Raw genomic sequence first — 23,065 nt, forward strand, 5'->3', positions numbered from 1 at the left:
CTACCTCACCTGTGCATAAATTTCTAGATGAAGTTCTCCCATGCCACACGCAACCGTCTCCTTGACATCATTGTCCCAATATATTCTGTATGTGGGGTCTTCTTTTGTGAACCGACTGATTGCTTTGCTGAATGCATCACTATCTTTACTTCTCTTGGGCTTGATGCCCATAGATATAACAGGTTCAGGAATATACATTGATTCCTGTAAGAAATAAAAAGTGTTCTATAAAGTCAATGTCACAAGCACAAATCACCACATTACAGTGGCACCTCCCAAATTTCAACCTTCCTATAATATATTCCCCTAAACAAAACGACTAAACTTCGCCACAAGTTTAGAATTTTTCTCCCAATTTAGAATTTTCCTGAAAAAACCCTGCATTGAATGTAATGAAAAGCCCTTTTCTGGGCGAGTCCCAGAGGCTTCCGGAGCTTACCGGGCTGACATGTATGTAATAGACCATAGCATCAGTCAATTCGATGGAGTTCTAGCTTACTGGGGACCACGAGCCAGAACCTGGCTTCCATCCCCCATCAGAGAGGCATGAGGAGCAATGGCCTATAAAAACCCCCATGTGGTTGGAAGCATTCTATGTCTGCCATCTACCGGGTTAGGCACCCAGAAAGGTAAGCATCCCAAAACAAACTACAGTTGGTTAAAAATTGCAACCAAAAGCCTAACTAGCAAGCAGAACTCCCCCTTCCGAAAACAAGTAAACAAGCAGGAAGCCACCGTCGTCGCTGCGCCACTCCCTGCACCCCCCCTCCCCTCCCCAGGTGGGGGATGGGGGAGCCCCAAACCCCCTCCTGCTGGCTATCCAACCTTCAGTTCAGAGGCTGAATGTCAAAAGATGCGAACAACCACTGACCAGAGGGAGGAAGGGTGTAGTACAAAGGGTCAATTTCCCTTTTGGTGACTTTTTGGGGGGTAAGTGGTTACTCTCTCATTGTGTACTGGACGGCTATAGTCTCCTTTTGATTTTCCCTAGTTCATATCACCATATGCTGCTCAAGGAGCCTCTGGGACTCACCCAGATAATGGCATTTCATTACATCAAACACTGGATTTCTGTGGAGAGCCCCTTAGGCTCCCCACAGTTACCTAACCAAAGAAAAGAAAAAGAGGGACTTACCCAGAAGGCAGCCGCCACTCGCTCCTCTACTTGAAGTCGAGACAACTGGCTGCAATCTGCGACCCAAAACAACACATACCCGAACCGGGCCAGAAACATTAACAAGGTACTGTGAGGCCAAGACCCTGTTACAACCTCCAAAAGCCTTGCGCCCGAATGTCAGCCTGTTACCAAAAACAGCAGCCAAAGCCGTGAGCTTGCGAACGTCATGGACACAGAATAGACCGCAGTTGCTGGACTGTATGCATGTCAGAAAGATCAGATGAGAATATCGAACCAGCCATATACCAGGCCAGATCAATCTGCTGAAAGAGGCGGAGAGACCCCCGGGTTCAGACACCAAGCAAGCTTCGCCTGAAACCAAGGCTGGGACCAAAGCGTGGAATCTAAATCCCCACAAGCACAACTAGGCGAGTACATACTATGTATGAGGAGATCAATAAGTACCCACGACAGGCATTCCTTGGCGATATTAACAAAAATTTTCTTGTACAGTATATACGACATGGTTCCAAGGTTCAATTGTCCACAGTTTTTCTCCAAGATTAATATGAACCCTTCTTTTGTACTACACTAATCTATTAGTTCTCTTACTCAACCCTTATTGTATCTCCTGAATAATTATGAGAAACCATCATCATTTCACCACTTTGTCATACCTTACACACCACCAACCAGTGATCTAAAAAAAACTCCAGATATTCATATTTCCAGTTTCCTTCAATGGATTTCAGACACTTTACCTTCCACACTCAGAAGCATCACTGGACAACCACACACAACACGAATAGGAGAAAACAGACCAAACAACCTAGAAATTATGTGAAAAAAAGCTTTAACAAAAATTCTGATAAAGAGAGAGATGTAGGGTAGTTCTAGACAGAAAACTATCACCTGAGGACCATATAAAGATACAGTACATTGTGTGAGGAGCCTATGCTACACTTTACAATTTCAGAATTGCTTTTAAATACATGCATGGTGAAATAATAAAGAAATTGTTCACGACCTTAGTGAGACCAAAGCTGGAATATGGAGTTATATGATGCCCATATCTTAAGAAGCACATCAGCACATCAACTAATTGGAAAAGGTGCAAAGAAACGCAACTAAATGGCTGCTGGAAATGAATGACAAGCTACAAGGAGAGGTTAGAGGTATTAAATATGCCAAACTATAAGATGGAAGAAAAAACCCAGCGTTAAATATAAAGAAACGCCATTTTTTGGGCAAAACCTGGAGGCTCCCCAGAACTTACTAGGCTGATATGCTAATGTCAGACTTTGGCATCATTCATGTGTATGGAGTTCTTATGGGCCCACCGGGGCCCATAAGAACTGTGGGCCCACTGTATTATGTATTATACAGTGGGCGGGCCCACTGACAGACTCGTACAACACGGCTGGAGGAACAGGCTCGAATGCCCCCGTTGCTACCCCGGTAGAGGAATTTCCCGAGACCGCCTGAGTCTCAAAATCATCGAAGCACTGCACCGACCCCGAACCCACAGACGGTAAGAACCCGGATGCGGGAGGAAAGGGGGGGGGGGGGGGACCAGATTAGACCACAACAGGAGAAAGACAAGGGGCTGCGGAAGGAAACCGAAGCAACTAACACCCCCAAGCCCGTGACACCAACCAAAACGGGGCAGCCTCCAAAGCCAGAGCACATGACCTCAGCCTTCAGCATCAGCAGAAGAACTGGGGTGTGGATCGCCGGCGTGGGAGGTCTGGGGCTCCCTCTTCCCTCTCCCGGGGAGGGGGGGGGGGGGAAGCTGCTCAGACGGCGGCGCGGCGACAGGTGACGTCATATTAGTTTGCTAGTTTTTGTTTGGGGAGTTCTATTCACTTGTTCAGCTTTTGGTGGCAATTTTCACCAGAACGGGGCTTTGTTTTGGGATGCTTACTTTTCTGGTTGCCTGACCCGGTCGATGGTAGACATAGAATGCTTCCAACCACACGGAGGGTGTCTATAGGCCATTGCTCTCCTTGCCCCCCCTTCTCTGAGGGGGCCAGGTTCTGGCTCGTGGTCCCAAGTAGGCCCAAAGAACTCCATATACATGACTGATGCCAAAGTCTAACATTAGCAGATCAGCCTAGTAAGCTCCGGGGAGCCGTAGGGGTTCCCCCAAGAAAAAGAGGTGATATGATCACTATGTACAAAATAGTAATGGGAATTGACAATATTGGTAGGGAAGAATTCCTGGGACCTGAAACTTCATGAACAAGAGTTCATAGATTTAAATATAAGAAAATTCAGTCTTGCATATAGAGTGATAGACAGTTGGAACAAGTTAAGTAAGGTGGTGGTGGTGGAGACCAAAACCGTCAGTAGTTTCCAAGCATTATATGGCAAAGATTAGTAGGAAGACGGGATACCACGAGCGTAGCTCTCATTATGTAACTACACATAGGTAATTACACATTACACCTAAGCTTCAACAACAGTGTTAACAACAGTGTTTGTTGATGTTTGTTATAAAAACAAACTTGACAAACATTTAGTCCATAATATAGAACTGCAATTTAGTCCTGTTCATTTCCACTCCTCATACATATCAAACTTTCTCACTCACCCTGATCAAAATCATATACTTAATATATTTTTCCTAATTTCAAAACATTAAGAATTTTCAAACAAAATACAGTTTAAACATAAGAGTGAAATGCATAAATAGGTGAGAAATACAAGATAATTGTGCCTATGTTGATAAGCATACAATACTAACCATAGAGATGTTCAGTTTAAGATTAGTTGTGAAGGTGTCTCCTGAAGCACAGTCAATGCCAAACACTGCACAAATATCACCAGCGAACACTTCCGTAACGTCTTCCATATTATTACTGTGCATCTGAACAAGTCTCGACACTTTTATCTGTTAAAATTAAACAATAAGGTCGTGACAAATACAGTATCTTAGACTCACGACTTCACATATCTCATCTATTTCTTTCTTTTAAAAATCAATCTGCAAATTAGCCAATCAAAATTATGATACAAAGGACACACAAAATGGAAGACATAATTCTGAGAGCAAAGCAAAGCTTCATTATTAAGGTAGTTTATGAACAATCCTCCTCATAAGTGTATCTGTGAGCAGCCCTCCCCAGATGTGTATATGAACAGTCCTCCCCAGAAGTGTATATGAACAGTCCTCCCCAGATGTGTATATGAACAGTCCTCCCCAGAAGTGTATGTGAACAATCCTCCCCAGAAGTGTATGTGAACAGTCCTCCCCAGAAGTGTATGTGAACAGTCCTCCCCAGAAGTGTATATGAACAGTCCTCCCCAGATGTGTATATGAACAGTCCTCCCCAGAAGTGTATATGAACAGTCCTCCCCAGAAGTGTATATGAACAGTCCTCCCCAGAAGTGTATGTGAACAATCCTCCCCAGAAGTGTATGTGAACAATCCTCCCCAGAAGTGTATGTGAACAATCCTCCCCAGAAGTGTATGCGAACAATCCTCCCCAGAAGTATATGTGAACAATCCTCCCCAGAAGTGTATGTGAACAATCCTCCCCAGAAGTGTATGTGAACAATCCTCCCCAGAAGTGTATGTGAACAATCCTCCCCAGAAGTGTATGCGAACAATCCTCCCCAGAAGTATATGTGAACAATCCTCCCCAGAAGTGTATGTGAACAATCCTCCCCAGAAGTGTATGCGAACAATCCTCCCCAGAAGTATATGTGAACAATCCTCCCCAGAAGTATATGTATGAACAATCCTCAGATATTTCAAATGTTTTAAAAACATAGATAACCTGACTTTATCCACAAAGTTTCTATACTAGTTTGGCTATCATGAAAGTCAAATAAATAGTTGTTGCTATGTTGCTCTGGCTATCTTATATACCAACTTGGCAACTTGCTGGTCAAATATAGGCTAGATTATTGATGGACAGCAGTAACCAGTAAGAGTCCAGAGCTACAATGCACTACCAACACAAACACCAGTTAACTCACCTTCTTGCCAGTACGCGAGTTATATATATTTTCCCCTTTTTTAAGACATCCTTGATAGACTCTAATATACGTCAGCTGGCCAAACTTGCCCGCTTCTAACTTAAAGGCTAAGCCAACAAAAGGACTGCTGTTGTCACGTGCAGAATTTAGAAGCATCTTCTCTTCTTCCCTTAAGAAATAAAAAAAACCAGCGTTGAATGTAATGAAACGCCATTTTCTGGGTGAGACCCGGAGGCTCCCTGGAGCTTACTAGGCTGATATGCTAATGTCAGACTTTGGCATCAGTCATGTGTATGGAGTTCTGTTGCCCTACCGGGGACCACGAGCCAGAACCTGGCCCCTCTCAGAGAGACATGGGAAGCAATGGCCTATAGAAACCCCCCGTGTAGTTGGAAGCATTCTATGTCTGCCATCGATCGGGAAAGGCACCCAGAAAGGTAAGCATCCCGAACAAACCCCTATTCTGGTGAAAATATTGCTACCTGCAGGTACTCTGAGAGAGAACTCTATCAACATCAGAGGCCCGAGACTTGGTGGTGTAAGGTGGTGGTGGAGACCAAAACCTCGTAGCCTGGTGGATAGCGCGCAGTATTCGTAATTCTGTGGCGCGGGTTCGATTCGCGCACGAGGCAGAAACAAATGGGCAAAGTTTCTTTCATCCTGAATGCCACCTGATCACCAACAGTAGTACTCTCGGCTCACGCATCACCTATCTTGAGGTTATCTTGAGATACTTTTGGGGCTTTAGTGTCCCTGCGGCCTGGTCCTCGACCAGGCCTCCACCCTCAGGAAGCAGCCCGTGACAGCTGACTAACTCCCAGGTACCTATTTACCGCTAGGTAAAAGGGGCATCAGGGTGAAAAAAACTCTGCCCATTGTTTCTCGCCGGCGCCTGGAATCGAACCCGGGACCACAGGATCACACGTCCAGTGTTCTGTCCGCTCAGCCGCCGGCTCCCTAGAAGACCTAGAAGACAGTCACCACACACTAGGTACAGTGCTGAAACAACCACCGGAGCCAGAGCACACGACCTCAACCACTAGCAGCAGCCTTAGAACTGAAGGGTGGATACCCGGCACGAGGGGTCTTGGGGTCCCCCTTCCCCCTCCCAGGGAGGGGGGGAGCTGCGCAGACAGCGATGTAGCAATGTGTGACGTCATGCTTGCTTACTCGTTTCGTTTAGAGGAGTTCTATCCACTTGTACGGCTTTTGGTAGCAATATTTTCACCAGAATAGGGGTTTGTTTTGGGATGCTTATATTTCTGGGTGCCTGACCTGGTCGATGGAATGCTTCCAATGACACGGAGGTTTTTATAGGCCATTGCTCCCCATGCCTCTCTGAGGGAGTCAGGTTCTGGCTCGTGGTCCCCGGTAGGCCCACAGAACTCCATACACATGACTGATGCCAAAGTCTGACATGGGCGTATCAGCCTAGTAAGCTCCGGGGAGCCGCAGGAGCTCCCCTCAGACATAAATAATTTCTGAGTATTTTATTACAGGTATTTGTATTACAATTTGAAATTCATTAATTCAATTTTCCAGTCAAACTTTCCAGAACCTAAAAACTTTTTCAATTAGAAACTATATTATATATATATATATTTTTGTATATTTTGGTAGCAGTTTTTCTTGTAAACATATTTTGTTGAATATGACTGAAAAGGTAAGATTAATAATTCTAACACGAATTTTCTCAATATTTCTTATGTTTTTCTTCACTGTCGATGCTAATTGAAATATCAAATATGCAAAATTCATTTTTATTTATTGTCTGATGCCTGAAAGCGTTTCATAACTTCTTATTACATTTTCAAAGACTTAGTTTACAGATACAAATTCATCGTACTTATACTCTTTTTGGGTGAGGTGATATGGCACAAAAATTTTGGGTGAGGTGACAAACACAAGACAGAACACGAAACAATGGGTATAAATTGGGTATGAAAACATAAGAATGGAAGTAACTGCAGAAGGCCTATTGGGCCATACCTCCTCTTGCTGCTTCCATGTTGGTTCGGGGTCTTGAAGTGGGTAGAATATAGTTGTGCATTAATTGGCTATTGATTGCTGGTGTTGACTTTTTGATGTGTAGTGCCTTGCTGATGTCGAGCTTCCTGCTATCGTTGTATTTATAGATGATTTGTGTGTTGTTTGTTAAGATTTCTCTGGTGGTGGTCTGGTTGTGAGAAGTTGTGTGTTCCTTGATGGAGCCATGTTGTTTATGTAATGTTAATTGCCTGGAAAGAGATGTTATTGTCTTACGTATGACTTACGTTGTTGTCATACCGAGTTCTTTGGGGCTTACAGTCCCCAAGTGGGCATTTAAAGGCATAGACGATGTTGGTTTCCTTCAAGACGTTCTGTTTGGTGTCTGGGGAGTTTTTCATGAGTAGGTTGGCCGTTTTTTTGTTTTTGTAGTAAATTATCAATTGTATTTTCTGATTTTTGTCTGTAGAGATAATGTTCATATCAATAATGTCTTTAAAACCCTTTCCCTCCATTTTTTGAGCAGTCGAAGAGAAGTTCCTGTAAAACAGTCTAATAGAGGGTGCAAGTGTTGTGTTAATTGACTCTTCAAAGCCTGCATGGCATTTCACCTTTCTTTTTATGACGTCTTCAACAAAACCATTAGAGAAGTCATTGTTGACTAGGACCTGCCTTACTCTACAGAGTTCTTCATTGACTTGCTTCCATCCTGAAGTGTGGCTGAGAGCCCGGTTGACGTAAGCGTTGACAACACTCCTCTTGTACCTGTCTGGGCAGTCACTATTGGCATTGAGGCACATTACTATGTTTGTTGAAACAAACATAGGAATGTGCCTGTCTCTCTGTAGTTTGGGAAAAACCCGAAGAGAAAGCCGGCTACACAGCAACCGACGCAAGGCCCTGGAGTTGTTGTTGTTGTTAAAGATTCGCTACCTGGAACAAAAAGTTCCAAGTAACACGGGCTATGGTGAGCCTGTAGATAGTTATACGAGGCCGAACCCAACATAGGGATGGCCTACACCACTCATCTTAAAGTTGAAAGGAAACAGGGTCCTGTACAGTCGAGGGTTGTCATAAGCACACCAGGCTTGCGAATTGGCTGGCTGGCTGATCGGTACTCAGGGTCACCTGACCTATCATCTGGTGGCAGGTGAGTACGTCTTGGCAGTGATTTCACTGCAGTAACAAATGTTTGTATTGCTTTGTCAAGGTTACAAATTTCTCCATTTCTCTTCTTGTAGCATTTTTGCTTTTGGTGGGCCTTTTACTCCTTTCAGTGAACATCTCTGATCACCACACTTCAAATAACACTTTCCCGCACTCGGTGCGGGCGCCCAACCCACCTCAAGGTGAACCTGGCATTTCCCGGAAATGTGCACCCACACTAACATATGTACTCTTTCCAGTGTTCTGACCTCAATTGTCATGCTACATCATTCATTCGGTATCAAATTTTTCACAATCAAAAGGCGCTCATTTTAAAACTAGTCCCATAACAATCAAACGATAAATGGAATTTTAACAAATATTTTAATTTCGGACGCAACATGCATCCGCACTGGACATCCGTAAGATTATTAATGGGCGCAAATTGCGTCGCTACCGGATGAAAGTATTAACCTCTTCGAATGGGAGAGACTGCGGTGGTGGTGGCCAGTGGGTGGTCATGGGTACCTGCTTGATATCTGCTTGATGGGGTTCTGGGAGTTCTTCTACTCCCCAAGCCCGGCCCGAGGCCAAGTTTGACTTGTGAGAGCTTGGTCCACTAGGCTGTTGCTTGGAGTGGCCCACAATCCCACACATATCCACCACAGCCCAGTTGGTCTGGTACTCCTTGGAGAAAACGATCTAGTGTTCTCTTAAAGATGTTCACGGTTGTTCCGGCAATATTTCTTATACTTGCTGGGAGGATGGTGAACAACCGTGGACCTCTGATGTTTATACAGTGTTCTCTGATTGTGCCTATGGCACCCCTACTCTTCACTGGTTCTATTCTGCATTTTCTACCATGTCGTTCACTCCAGTATGTTGTTATTTTACTGTGTAGATTTGGGAAATGGACCTCCAGTATTTTCCACGTGTATATTATTTGATATCTCTCTCGTCTCCTTTCTAGTGAGTACATTTGCAGAGCTTTGAGACGATCCCAAAAATTTAGGTGCTTTATTTTTTTTATTTTTTTTTTTTTTTTTGAGATATATACAAGAGTTGTTACATTCATGTACAGCCACTAGTACGCGTAGTGTTTCGGGCAGGTCCCTGGAATACGATCCCCTGCCGCGAAGAATCGTTTTTTCATCCAAGTACACATTTTACTGTTGCGTTAAACAGAGGCTACAGTTAAGGAATTGCGCCCAGTAAATCCTCCCCGGCCAGGATACGAACCCATGACATAGCGCTCGCGGAACGCCAGGCGAGTGTCTTACCACTACACCACGGAGACTTTATCACGTCTGTGTGTGCCATATATGTTCTCTGTATTCCCTCCATTTCAGCAATCTCTCCTGCTTTAAAGGGGGAAGTGAGTACTGAGCAATACTCAAGATGGGACAGTGCAAGCGATTTGTATAGTATAACCATTGTGATGGGATCCCTGGATTTGAAAATTCTCATAATCCATTCCTATCATTTTTCTGGCTGACGCAATATTTGCTTGGTTACTTATTTATTTGCTTACTCCCTAAACATTAGGTCATCAGACATCATTATTCCCAAATCCTTGACATGTTGCTTTCCTACTATGAGCAGATTTGATTGTGTTTTGTACCCTGTATTATGTTCAAGGTCCTCAATTTTGCCATACCTGAGTATCAGGAATTTATCACTGTTAAACATCAAGTTATTTTCTGTTGCCCAGTCAAAAACTATTAATATCTGCTTGAAGTTTTTCAATGTCTTCAGCAGAGGTAATTTTCATGCTGATTTTTGTGTCATCTGCAAAGGATGATACTAAGTGGTGACTTGTATTTTTATCTATATCTGATATGAGAATAAGGAAAAGCAGTAGTGCAAGGAACCCTGTACCCTGAGGTACAGAGCTTGTAACTACGCTTGGACTCAATTTTATGTGGTTGACTGTTACTCTGTGTTCTGTTTGACAAAAAACTGAGTATCCAGGGTCCTACTTTATCGGGTTATTCCTATCGACCTCATTTTGTGTGCTATGACTCCATGGTCACATTTATCGAATGCCTTTGCAAAGTCTGTGTATACCACATCTGCATTCTGCTTTTCTTCTAATGCCTCAGTGACTTGCCGTAGTGATCAAATAGCTGTGAGAAGTACGATCTTCCCACTCTAAATCCATATTGACCTGGGTTGTGAAGGTCATTGGTCCCCATGAAACTGGTGACCTGACTTCTAATCACTCTCTCGAATACTTTTATTATGTGAGATGTTAGTGCAACTGGTCTATAATTCTTTGCTAATGCTTTGCTCCCTCCCTTGTGTAGAGGGGCTATGTCTGCTGCTTTAAGCACATCTGGTATCTCCCCCGTGTCCAAGCTCTTCCTCCACACTATACTGAGTGCCTGTGCTACTGGCACATTGCATTTCTTTATAAATATTGAATTCCATGAACTCCATTCCATTAATTCCATGGATCTTAAGAGTCCTTGTGTGTTCCCAAGACTTGGATGCTTCCAGTCTTGGGAGCTACTGGAGGAGGAGGTGGGGGGTTCTCACAGAAAAAAATCTGTCAAAACTAAAATCACTATATTCATTTTTTCTGAAGTGAAGAAACAGGAAATTATTTAAACAAATTTACATTGTTAAAACAAGGCATTGAAGTCGCATGGATCCCAGATTACCAGCACATTAGTGTAATAAGTAATTTTAGTTTGGAGACAGATGGTTGTTGGACAGTGGAATGCATCATTGACCCCCAAGATATGTAATGAAACCCTGCATGTGATATGGAAAGATAATGTGTTAGAAATTTAAACCTGTTTTTCTACAGTTGGACGAGCAGCACACAAGGAAATTTGATGTGCAGTACTGATTTCTTCATAAGGGAGTTTCTGACAAGATTTCTTACACTCAAATGAGCAAAAAGAAAAAGCTAACGTATGAAAACTTTATTCACTATAATTATTAAATTCTAACTTATTCCATTTCTTTTTCCTCAGTACACTCACTCTTTTTCTGTACTTTACATTTCTGTATTTGAAACTCTCCTTAAACGTGAATATACACAGCAAATTATGACATGAAAGCTGAGATAAAAATAACCTTTTTCTTGTACCATACTCCAATACACAGGACAAGTGAAAATTTTAATTGTAAGAAACTTACCCTTCACTAATTTGGTGCAGGGCAAAATTTTTTACTTGCCCAGGGTTTGGCAAGTATCTAAGAACACCATCAAGGAGAGGCTGAACTCCTTTATTTTTCAGTGCTGTACCAACAAACACCGGGGTGAAGGTTTGCTGCAGACACGCACGGTGGATGCCTGCGTGCAGCTGTTCTTCTGTTGGTGTCTTCTCCTCTGTAGATCAAATAAATACCTTAATAAAAATAATGCCTAACTCATATGTTGTAGCTATTTAAACACAATGACATTATGTAATTTTTACAATAAAAAATGCAAACTGACACAAGACTACCCAACACTGTACTGAGAACACGTAACATTCATGAATTAACATCAATCAGGCCAAAACAGAAGAAATTTGGTTTTATAGGGTACCAGGGCTTGAGCCAGCTGAACAACTTTGATGGGTGTGGCTCAGGGTAAAACTATCGGTAATGGTTATAGTGAACATGGACAATCTTTATATGAAAAAAATAAAACTAGCAATATATCCTTACCCAAGAACAATTCCCCAATAACTTCATCCGCATTGGAAAGATGCTCTATAAGCTCTATATGACGCTCCTCAGCCTCAACTCTCATATCAGCTGGTATTTCATCTTCACGTACAGTATTTCTGCCAACAAAATATAAAAATATTAACCTGTAGCATTTAAAATAGAGCAGTGGACATAGTAAAATGCCACTTATATAGAGAACCTTCAGCTGGTACCCCCTGAGCTAAAGGCACCGATTCACTATGGGAGATGGTAACAATTAGACCTCTGGTTACTTTCTAAGGCCTGAGAGGGATCACAGAGCAATCTACTGTACCACCAAAGCAAACTCTTAAGTAAAACATCACAAAACTGTGTTTTAACCACTTAACTGCGCCAACCGAGTATTCTCGGTCGGCGGGAAACTGCGCCAACCTAGAAAACTCTTTTTGATTTTTGGTGACCAATTCTAAATGTGTACGAGGTTGGTTGTGTACGAAATGGACTCTTAGATCCTCCAGTGAGAGGCAGCCATCTTGGAAAAATTCCCAGAATGTCCTAGGGCTGCTGGCTGGGTTAGTACTGAATGAGCAACCATAGGTGGCACACGCGCCTCTGGCTCCCAAACACCAGTCCGACGCGGTGTTGAAAGATAATGCTCTGTCGGTGAAATTCAAACCTTATTGTTTGAAGAACATAAGGGTCATAATATTGGCGAAGCTAGGCGCAATAAGGACCTAACACAAAAGTCGGATGCAAGTGATATAGCACCTATGAGGACGATACAACGAGCTTATCCAGTTGTAGCTCTGAGCATCACCCTTGCAATCCTATGCTATTTATTTAGATGATACATAGATGAATCATTTTCTGCATTCAGTGATGATGCATCCGATACAAATAGCATAGATAAACAGTGTTAGCGGCTTCCATGGTAGTGTTTTCCATAGATATTTTCAAGAATACCCGAATCTCTTCCTAACTGACGGACACTCTTTGAGGCTACCTGAATCTCTTTCTGACTGACGGACACACTTGAAGTATGCTGAATCTCTTCCTGTGTGGGACCAAAAGTGATCTTTTCAAGACTACCTTATGCTTTACAAGCTTGGCTACATACAACCTACAAGTACTAAAGCCAAGGGTGTATGTGAGTGCATTATTTGTAAACACACAGAATGAAGAAACAGGAAGCGAAAATTTATCTGTACCTGGTGCACTGAGAGCGAAGTCGCACTGTGTACCATGGGCTACTTCGTTGATTATTACTCACTTCCGAAGTACTGAGTGTGTAATACAATGTGTTACTGTGTAAATAGTGTGTGAAACTGTACATATTGTAATTTTAGTGAATTTTTAACAGGTAATATTGCAACAATAAACATTTATTGTGGACACATTACTGACACATGTATCACAGTTCCAGGGAACATTATTTACGTTCTACTGTATACATATTGTAAAGGACATAAATATGCATCATATACGATAAAAAACAAATAAAACCACATTGGAAATACATAAAACAAATAATTGAAAATATATTTGTGGCAACACCCGGTGCTTGAATGGCCCGCGCGACCGTGTCTGGGCGATTAACCCACGGGAGACCAGGCCCTGATGACGTCACAGCACACCTTGTCCACGTGCCCACAGCCAAAGTAAGTGGAATTTGGTATTTATTTTTACATAGACATGTTCAGGGAAGGGAATTTATCATTTTACGAAGAAAAAAGAATTTTTGGGGAACATTTTATTTCATGCGCACTGTGGGAATTTCACAATAAACTCCGCGCAGCATGGTGGTTAAACTTTTGTGTGTGGGGCTGCTACTATATATAAACTGTAGCAGCTACACCTAAATGCTGCATCATCTACAACAGAATGCTGCATCAGCTTAATCATCTACATCAGAATGTTGCATCAGACCCACAGAAACATCAGGTGTTTCTCGTGCCCTCTAGAGAGGCACGAGGAGCAATGGCCTATAGAGACCCCCCCTGTGGTTGGGACCATTCTATGTTTGCCATCGACCGGGACAGGCACCCAGAAAGGTAGGCGCCCCAAAACTAACCCCATTTGTTTAATTATTTGTTTGGTAAAATTAGTGTGACCGAAAGCCGAACAGGTGGACAAAACTCCCCAAACAAAAATTAGCAAACTAGCATGACGTCATCATGTCGCCGCGCAGCTGACGCAACCCCCCCCCCTCCCTGGGAGGGGAAAGGGGGGAGCCCCAGACTCATCTGCCGGTAACCCAATCTACAGTTCTTAGGCTGGATGTCAAAAAACGCGAAAAACACCACAGACCAGAGGGAGGGAGGGATGCCGGGGAGCCTCCGGGACTCACTTAGAAAATGACGTTTCATTACATTTAACGCTGGTTTTCTGGTGGCAGCCCCATCGGAGCTAAGTACCCAAAGATAAGGAAAAAACAGGGACTTGCCCAGAAAGCGGTTCATCCTCACTCCTCAACGCGAAGTCAAGACAACTGGCTACAACCTCTGACCCAAGGCAATGCAGGCCCTACCTGGCACAGGAACATTCACTAGGTAGTGAGCAGCCAGGACCCTGTTTGACCTCCAAAAACCACGCCCCCGAATGTCAACCCAAGACATGTTGCCAAAGACGCCAGCCTAAGCAGTCAACTTATGCACGCCATGGGTACGGGGATAAACCGCAAGCTGCCTAGACTTAATAACCCTGCGGACAACCTGAGAGACCCGAGCCTGGGAACTAGTTAGAAGGGAAACCAGGTCAACCCAAAGCGTATCCCCGGCCACTGAAGCCGTGGCGCGCAAATAACGGTGGAGAGCCGCAACCGGACACAACACATGATGCACCTCTGGCTTAACCAACCAAGCATCAACAACCCAAGGCCCCCTCCAGAAAGCAGCAGTCTCATTCTTCGCCAGAAAAGAAGGAGACGGCTGCAACCGAACAAAACAACCACCAGTATCAAAGGAGCAGAAACCGCAGAAACCCCTGTACCGGAGAAGATCAGGAAGCTCCCCGATCCGACCCCCAGAGGCCAATGCCAACAGGAAAAAAGAGCCTTAGAAAAACAATCCTGAACGGAATGGGCCACAACAAACAGACGAGAAGAGAGAAACGAGAGCACCCGGTCCAAAGACCAGGACGGCTCAGGAGGCGCATGAGCAGGCCGGAGGTGAAACAACGCCCGAGACAGCTTGCGGAACGGAGCAGAAGTAACACAACATCAACACCGAAAGCAAGCTGAAGCGGCTCCGCCAGTGCCGCACAACAGGAGGCGACCTTATTGGGCATAAGATGATGTTCCTGGAGCAACCAAGAGAGAAAGGACAGAACAACCTTATCAGAGACCGAAGAATACCTACGCAGTGATAGGAAGAACCGGAAGGACCGCCAGGAAATTTCATACTGTCGCCGAGACGAAGCACGCAGGTGGGAGATCAACAACGAAGCCATCTGTGCACCATACAAATGATGATAAACCCAAGTCAAAAACTTCAGAAGCGAAGACTCAAGAAGACCGAACCAGCCTTGTACCGGGCAGGACCGATCCGCTGAAAGAGGCGGAGCTGCAGGAAGACCTTCGGGTTCAGACACCAAGCAAGCAGTGCCTGAAACCAAGGCTGGGCCGGCCACCAAGGAGCCAGAAGGACAACTCTTCCCTGGTAAGTCTCCAAACGAGCCAGGACTTAGAGCAACAGCGGAGCTGGGGAAAAAGAGGTGCAGGTAACCCCACCTCGCCCAGTCCTGCCTGAAGGCGTCGACCCTGACGGCCTTACAGTCGGGGAAGAGCGCCACGTATACCTCGAGGCGTCTCGACCACGCCGACGCGAAGAGATCCACGTCCGGAGTCCCGAACGTCCGACACAGCCAACTGAAGGAGTCGGCGTCGACCGTCTATTCCGTAGAAAGGGGGAAGGAAACGAGACAAGCTGTCACAGGCTAGGACGGTGGACACCCCCTGGACGTGAACCGCCAGGAGAGCCAAACCCCGAGAACTCAGCAGACGAGTCACCCGAAGCGATCAGCCCCAAAGAGCCAAGGATCGCATCGAACCCCCTCGGTTCAGGCAATGAACCACCGGGAGCAGTCCGAATGGAGCTGGATCGTCGATCTGTGAGCGACTCGAACCATCCGGAGCGACATCCACACCGCCGCGAACTCCCGAACCATGCTGCGAGCCCGACGGAAGGACGGACCCCATCGTCCCTAGCCGGCCTAGTGAGCACTGGTCACAAAACCCTAGCCAAGAGAAGACGCGTCTGTGTACACATCGAGCGAGGGCTCGGGGAGGCGCCAAGGCACTGAACCCCGGAAAACCCTTAGAGGAAGCCGGCGACACAGCAACCAACCCAAAGCCCCCAGAGGCCGAACCCAACGATCGCGAGAAGCGGAAGGGCCGTACCCGAAGGAACCAGAACAGCCGACGAAGCCACACCCAATCCAGCGGGTAGACCATCATGGCAAAGTTCAGGCTCCCGCACAAACTCTCGAGCAACCGCCGCGTGACCCGGGAACCCCTCAGAAACAGGCGAAGGCGGGGCTGCAGGTGAAGCAGAGCCCCCAGCGACAAAGAAGCGGAGCGAGCATCCCAAACCAAACCCAGCCAAGACCGAACCTGAGAGGGAATCAGATGGAACTTCCTACAGTTCACCAAGAACCCGAACCCGGCGAGCTGCGAAAAAACCAAATCCCTGGCAAGCAGACACACGGACTGTCTGGGATCCCAAATCAACCAGTCGTCGAGGTAGGCCAGAACCCGAACACCTAACAGACGAAGGCGAGACACCACGACCCAAGTAAGGTGTGTGAAAAAGCGAAGCGCCAGATTCAACCCGAAGGGAAGACAATGAAAGCGGTAACCTCGACACCCCACAACAAAACCGAGCCAGTCCCTGAACCTTGGATGAACCGGGACGTGCCAATACGAGTCCTTGAGGTCCAGGGACACCATCCAAGTGCCCAGCTCCAATAAAAGATGAACCTGGGATAGAGTAGTCATCCTGAAGGAGGGGCAAGACCCCATGGGGTTCAGACTGTTCAAGTCCAGAATGAACCAAAACGGGGCGGCCCCAGAGCTCCCGGGGAGCAAACGACCTAGAGCACACAATGGGCCGCCGAAAACCAAGCAGTAAACGGCCTAGCAGGGGCAGAACCCAAGGAACTTGTGGAAGGTGGCCCCAAGCCCCAAGGGCAGTACTTACAGGGCACCTAGGGAAGGAAACCTTAGGAGTATGCAGCCCGAGTACTGGAGAATCATTCGCGGCTCATGCACCACCTAGAAGACAGTCACCACATACTAGGTACAGTGCTGAAACAACCACCAGAGCCAAAGCACACGACCTCAGCCTTTAGCATCAGCCTTAGAACTGAAGGGTGGATGGCTGGCGTGAGGAGTCTGGGGCTCCCCCTACCCCCTCCCGGGAAGGGGGGAACTGCACAGACAGCGGGGCGGCAACGTGTGACTTCATCATTGTTTGCTCGTTTCTTTTAGGGAAGTTCTATCCACTTGTTCTGCTTTTGGTAGCAATAATTTCACCAGAATAGAGATTTGTTTTGGGATGCTTACCATTCTGGGTGCCTGACACAGTCGATGGCAGACACAGAATGCTTCCAACCACACAGGGGTTTCTACAGGCCATTGCTCTCCCTTGCCTCTTCTGAGGGGGGCCAGGTTCTGGCTCGTGGTCCCCGGTAGGCCCACAGAACTCCATACACATGACTGATGCCAAAGTCTGACATTAGCATATCAATCTAGTAAGCTCCGGGGAGCCGAAGGGGCTTCCCCCAGAAAAAGACAAGGCCTGAAGCTAAATTAGCAATACAGTATAGTGAATCGATGCTTACCTATCAGTGCTTTCTTGTCAATGGATATGGAGTGAGATCTACCTTTTCATACCCCCACCTCCTAGCTGTTCCTACCTGGCCAACCCATTCTCCTGTTTAGATAGTAGTTTTTGTAACTATGTGTGCTATAGTACAAAAATTGACATTCTAAGCAATTAGACAGTAGAACTTTGTACTATTCACTTTATAAGAGTTGAAAAAATGAAAATAAAAAACAAACTTAAATATCCTTAGGCCTAGTATAGCACACACATGTACTATATTAGGCCTCTGATAGAGTGTATTAGGTCTAATAAGGTTAGGTTAGGGTAGTTTAGTTTGTCTTTCCAACATAAGTAGAAAATAGTTTTCTGGTTTGTCTAACTCAATAGTGCCAATTTCTACTTTCTAATTGCATTGTACGTCGATATATATACTACGGTTATCATGGCTACTATAAGTACAATGCTGTACAGTACTACCAAAAAAGTAGGATGGGCTGACCTGGAGCACTAATTACCTCTCTCAACATTAACATTTTTATCATACTTTTCTTTTTTAAGTTGTGGGTGAAATTGGATTCAGTGACTTTCTTCAGTGAATTCCACTTGCCAATCATCCATGCAGAAAAAGAGAGAAATTCCATACATCCCTTTGACTAGACTGCATGTCCAGTTTCCATTGAGGTCCCCTTGTCCTACCTCCTTTTATTTTAACATGCTTCCTTTATTTCCCTCAAGATCTCAAATGTTATCATCATATCCTGTTTCTTCTCTTCTTTAAGGTTGTGAAGGCGAGTTCTCTTAATCTGTCCTCATACCCAAGGCCTCTCAATTTTGGCACCAAACTAGTTACATGTCTCTGGGCAGAGGGTAACATTTAACTAACAGTCGAGAATAAATGACCGACTACGTGTAGCAATGCCAACCAACATCCCTGAAATTTAAACACGGCTAGTGCAGGCTCAACAGGTCGACCAATCACAAATCACACCACAGACTAGCAAGGAGGTTGCCAGGGCCTGGAGATGACTAATCGAACAGGACACCCAGGCATTAGAGATGCTCTCCAGAACAGACACTGAATGCAACCTATACTATAAACACAGCTGTGAAAGGCTCCAGCAGTGACCCATATAAACAAGCACAGAAATCCTATTATATCTCACATGTAAACAAAGAGAATGCCCCCAACCACAGGGTCTTACAGAGGAATCTCAATGCATACACTACCTAGGGCAAGGCTTTCCACCCTGGTAGCTTCACCTCCCAGGGGCAAAATCCCAAACACAGCAGAGAAGCAACTCTAATAGTGCAGGGGCAATGTTAAATGAATGCTTCATGAAGGGTCACCCTAAACAAATGCAGCGCATACTACATATTAAACTACGTCCGTACAATAAGCAAGACTCGCAAAAACAAGCTTGTCGTACCTGGTTGATGGGGTTCTGGGAGTTCTTCTACTCCCCAAGCCCGGCCCGAGGCCAGGCTCGACTTGTGAGAGTTTTGTCCACCAAGCTGTTGCTTGGAGCGGCCCGCAGGCCGCTATCAGTGCTTTCGAGTAAAGTGTCGAGTAAAAACAGAAGGTTAAGAAAGATATACCAGCAAATGGACCCACAGAACAATGTCCAAAGGATAGCTGTCATTTATCTTAAAAAAAAGTAGGACTAGCTATCAAAGGTGAAAGTAAAAAGAGTGGCCAAAGCCACATCAGCAACAGGACTGAGCAGATGTGTGGCTTCTACTCTGGACACCACCAGCTGGCAGCTCTGCATATGCATACTAAAGAGGGGTTTTATGTACCCAGTTTGGAACTAACCCTTTTATTTTGAGTGTTCTGTGGTGTCTGGTGACTATTTTAGTGCTTTGTTTTCATGAACCATTCAGTTGTCTGTCTTGTCTCACCTACTTTCTTACCTTCCCGGTGAGGGTGATCATAAAAATTCCCTGCTCCCTGTGCCTCTCTGTCAGGGTGGCCAGATTCTAGCTCTGGTCCCTGGCATGCCAACAAGATGACTATGACTAATGTGACTAATGTGAAGCAATATAGCTTCAGGAAGCCACTGGAGCTGCCCCCAGTCACTGGACCAACAGCCAGCATTAGCCGTAACTTACCTGGGAGTGCCAATTGAGCTGTATAACACAGTTCTAATGACATAAATGTACAAAGTGTAAAAAGTGTAGTTTAAGTGATACAGTACTGTATACGTTTACTTCAGTAGTGTGATTCTAGTGGTCTGTACTTTATGTACAGACTGTAGTGTATGATGTACATTTGTTAGAAAAATTATTGTTCTTTAATGAATTTATATTCATATCATATCTGGCACTCTCAGGGTATTGAGGCTAAAAGTCTACACTGCACAACTCAACTGGTAAGGTAAGTACAGTAAAACACAACAATTTATTGCTAGATTTAGAAACTAGATTTTAGATTTAGAAAGATTACATAAATTAAGCTTAAAAAAAATATGGGGGAGGGGAGTCGGAGGTTTTTTTGGGGGGCCGGACGAATGGAACGAATTCCGCACTGCAATGAATCGGCCTCGCCCCATATAGTTCGTTCAAGTGAAGACACACTGTAACTGGTATTATTTAGCCATAATAGAATTACAGAAGAGCTTGACTGTGATAAAGACCGTGTACAATGTTTGGATATCAATGAACACAATGCTGTTCAAAATGACACAGCACTACCCACAGCACACTGCCATTGTTTGGTCCATCTAAGAATCTTGAAATTACTTTTCATGTTCCTTTACAAAATAAACTTTTAGAAAATTATCCACTTACAGGATTACATATTGTGGTGAGAATTAGTGATGTGCGTAGTGTGGTGAGAATTAGTGATGTGCGTAGTGTGGTGAGAATTAAGTGATGTGCGTAGTGTGGTGAGAATTAGTGATGTGACTACTATGGTGTGAGGAGGGGGGGAGGGACGGAGGTAGCGTTAGCTGGCTGGTGTGTGATGGCCACTCTTGTTTGGAGAACCAGACCCCATAAAAAACTGAATAAATAATTTACTTACCCAAAGTTTCCTTCAAAGTACAGTGCCTTTTGACCCACCAGGTCTATGATTCCTTTTGTATTGCTCTCCAAACCAATTGGTATCTGCACAAATGCTGCATTGTGATGCAGTTTAGACCTATGGCAAAATACAAAAAATACTTAGTGACCATTTATTTTAAAATGCATGAATTGTGTGCACAACTACACAAATCACATATCACATTAAATTTAGTTTCATATATATATTTAGTTATTAATTATTGTACATGATATATGAATAATCACAAAAACATGTGATTTACTTTTACACAAGTATCCACATAGGAAAAAAAAAAAATCCAAGCCCCTGCGTGTTTTAACATATTCTTCAAAGAATACAGAAGCTTCTGTATTCCTTGAAGAATGTGTTGAAACATGAGTGCTTAGGATTTGTTATTTTTTTCCTATGTGGATACTGTACTTACATATTATATGATAAGTACAAATGTCAATCAGGAACTTTAAATTTTGTTAATTACATTATATAGTTAAGTCAAAATGGGGCATTTGTGTCTTTCACTCTCCTGACGCAGCAGGGATTTTCTCTAAATTCCCTGCCACACCATAACAAGAGAAAGGCATACACTAGAAATTCTCAGTCCAAAACTAAGTGATCATGAGATGCTAAATTCCTCAATGTTTACAAACATCCTGCAAGCAGTACTTGAAATCAAACAGACAACAAAACCAAACTTTGCTCTGCTACTCCTAGCAACCATGCCCACCACCCACATGGTCCCAGCAGTGATGCAAGAGTCAGCCCACTATCACACACCACCATCCCACTTGGCCCAAGAAAAACCAGCACAATAAGAGGAGGAAAAGGCGGGCACCAGAGACAATAAGGAGAAGTCCAGCCTCGAAAAAGTGAAGATCCAGTTCCTGACTCCACTGCCAATGAGAAGACTAGTAGGAGTAGAGAAGTCTCCATGTCATATACCAATAATGAAGACATGGATCACTGGAAAAGAATAACTTGGTGAATGTATGGTTTGTCCTTCCAAACTCCTTGGCCATTCCAAGCAACAGCCTTGTTGAACCAAGCTCTCACAAGTCAAGCCTGGTCTCTGGCTGGGCATGGGGGAGTAGAAGAACTCCCAGAACCCCATCAAGCAGGTATCCTGGGTCTGGAAATCCATGTATGTCATGTTGGAGAAGGCCTTGAGGGTGGCAAACTTCCACAGACCATGAAACTGGAAGCAAGGCCAGAAAAATCATGCCAGCTCAAGAATAGGGCCATGCTGGGAAGAAGACCTCCCATCCTTAGCCATGTAAGAGGGATCAGGACAGAGACAAGAGCATAAGCACAACCAGGATGACACTGAGGCTACAACAATCTACTACAAGAACCTACAACCTACCTACAAGGTACAACCTACCTCAACCTACCTCACCCACAACCTACGAGGCAAGAACAGAGGACATTTGGACAGGCAGATTTGTAAACCTCATCTTGGAGACATTCATGTATCAACACATCAAGCAGGCCACAAGAATGAGGGAAGGGGATGTTCTATCAATACTGGATCTAATATTCACCAGGAAAGAAAAAGAGGTATTTGACATCCAGTATCTTCCTCCCTTGGGAAAGAGTGATCACGTCCTCTTGGACATTACATACGCTTTGCGATATAATCTAGTAGAGAATGGGGACATTGAAACAGTTGTTAACCTCAATTTCAAGAGAGGACGCTATGGGGAACTTAGAAATTTTTTCATGGGTATAATTGGACAGACTTGTTGCTAGGTAAGGATGTAAATGAAATGTATGCCATATTTTGCAAAATATGCGATGAAGGCACACAAACATTCATACCAAAACAGAGATGCAGACCTAGGAAACAGGATTGGTTCAACAGAAATTGCAAGAGGGCCAGAGATCAAAAGACACAAGTATGGAATCATTATAGGAAGAGGCCAAACCCCCAAACATACCAGCAATACAAAGATGCGAGAAACAACTACACATTAGTAAGGAGAGAGGCAGAGAGGAACTTTGAGAATGGTACAGCAGACAAATATAAATCAGATCCAGGCCTCTTCTATAAATTCATTATAAGCAAGCTGCAGGTAAAGGAAAATATTCAGAGGTTGAAAATGGGGGACAGATACACGGAAAATGAAAAGGAAATATGTGAAACATTAAACAAAAAGTTCCAAAGTGTGTTTGTACAAAGTGAGATCTTCAGGGAATCAGACACAATAAGAATTCCAGAGAACAACATAGAGCACATAGAGGTGTCTGGAGACGAAGTGAAACAAATACTCTTGGAGCTAAGAAAGAACAAAGCAGTTGGCCTAGATGGAGTTTCACCATGGATTC

General features: G+C 44.4%; 1 protein-coding gene across 1 annotated transcript in view; it reads right to left on the minus strand.

Annotated features, from left to right (window-relative positions):
* mEFG1 (mitochondrial translation elongation factor G 1) overlaps positions 1–23,065 on the minus strand; it is a 61,666-nt gene that overhangs the window by 24,063 nt on the left and 14,538 nt on the right. The window contains exons 5-10 of the mRNA XM_045736868.2: positions 20,723–20,839; positions 11,897–12,015; positions 11,381–11,573; positions 5,102–5,270; positions 3,864–4,010; positions 10–204 (exon numbers count right to left, since the gene is read on the minus strand). Of these exons, the coding sequence (XP_045592824.2) occupies positions 10–204; positions 3,864–4,010; positions 5,102–5,270; positions 11,381–11,573; positions 11,897–12,015; positions 20,723–20,839 (940 nt within the window). The remainder of the gene's footprint in view (positions 1–9; positions 205–3,863; positions 4,011–5,101; positions 5,271–11,380; positions 11,574–11,896; positions 12,016–20,722; positions 20,840–23,065) is intronic.

Source organism: Procambarus clarkii, chromosome 18 (assembly GCF_040958095.1).
Source record: "Procambarus clarkii isolate CNS0578487 chromosome 18, FALCON_Pclarkii_2.0, whole genome shotgun sequence".
Lineage (NCBI taxonomy): Eukaryota > Metazoa > Arthropoda > Malacostraca > Decapoda > Cambaridae > Procambarus > Procambarus clarkii.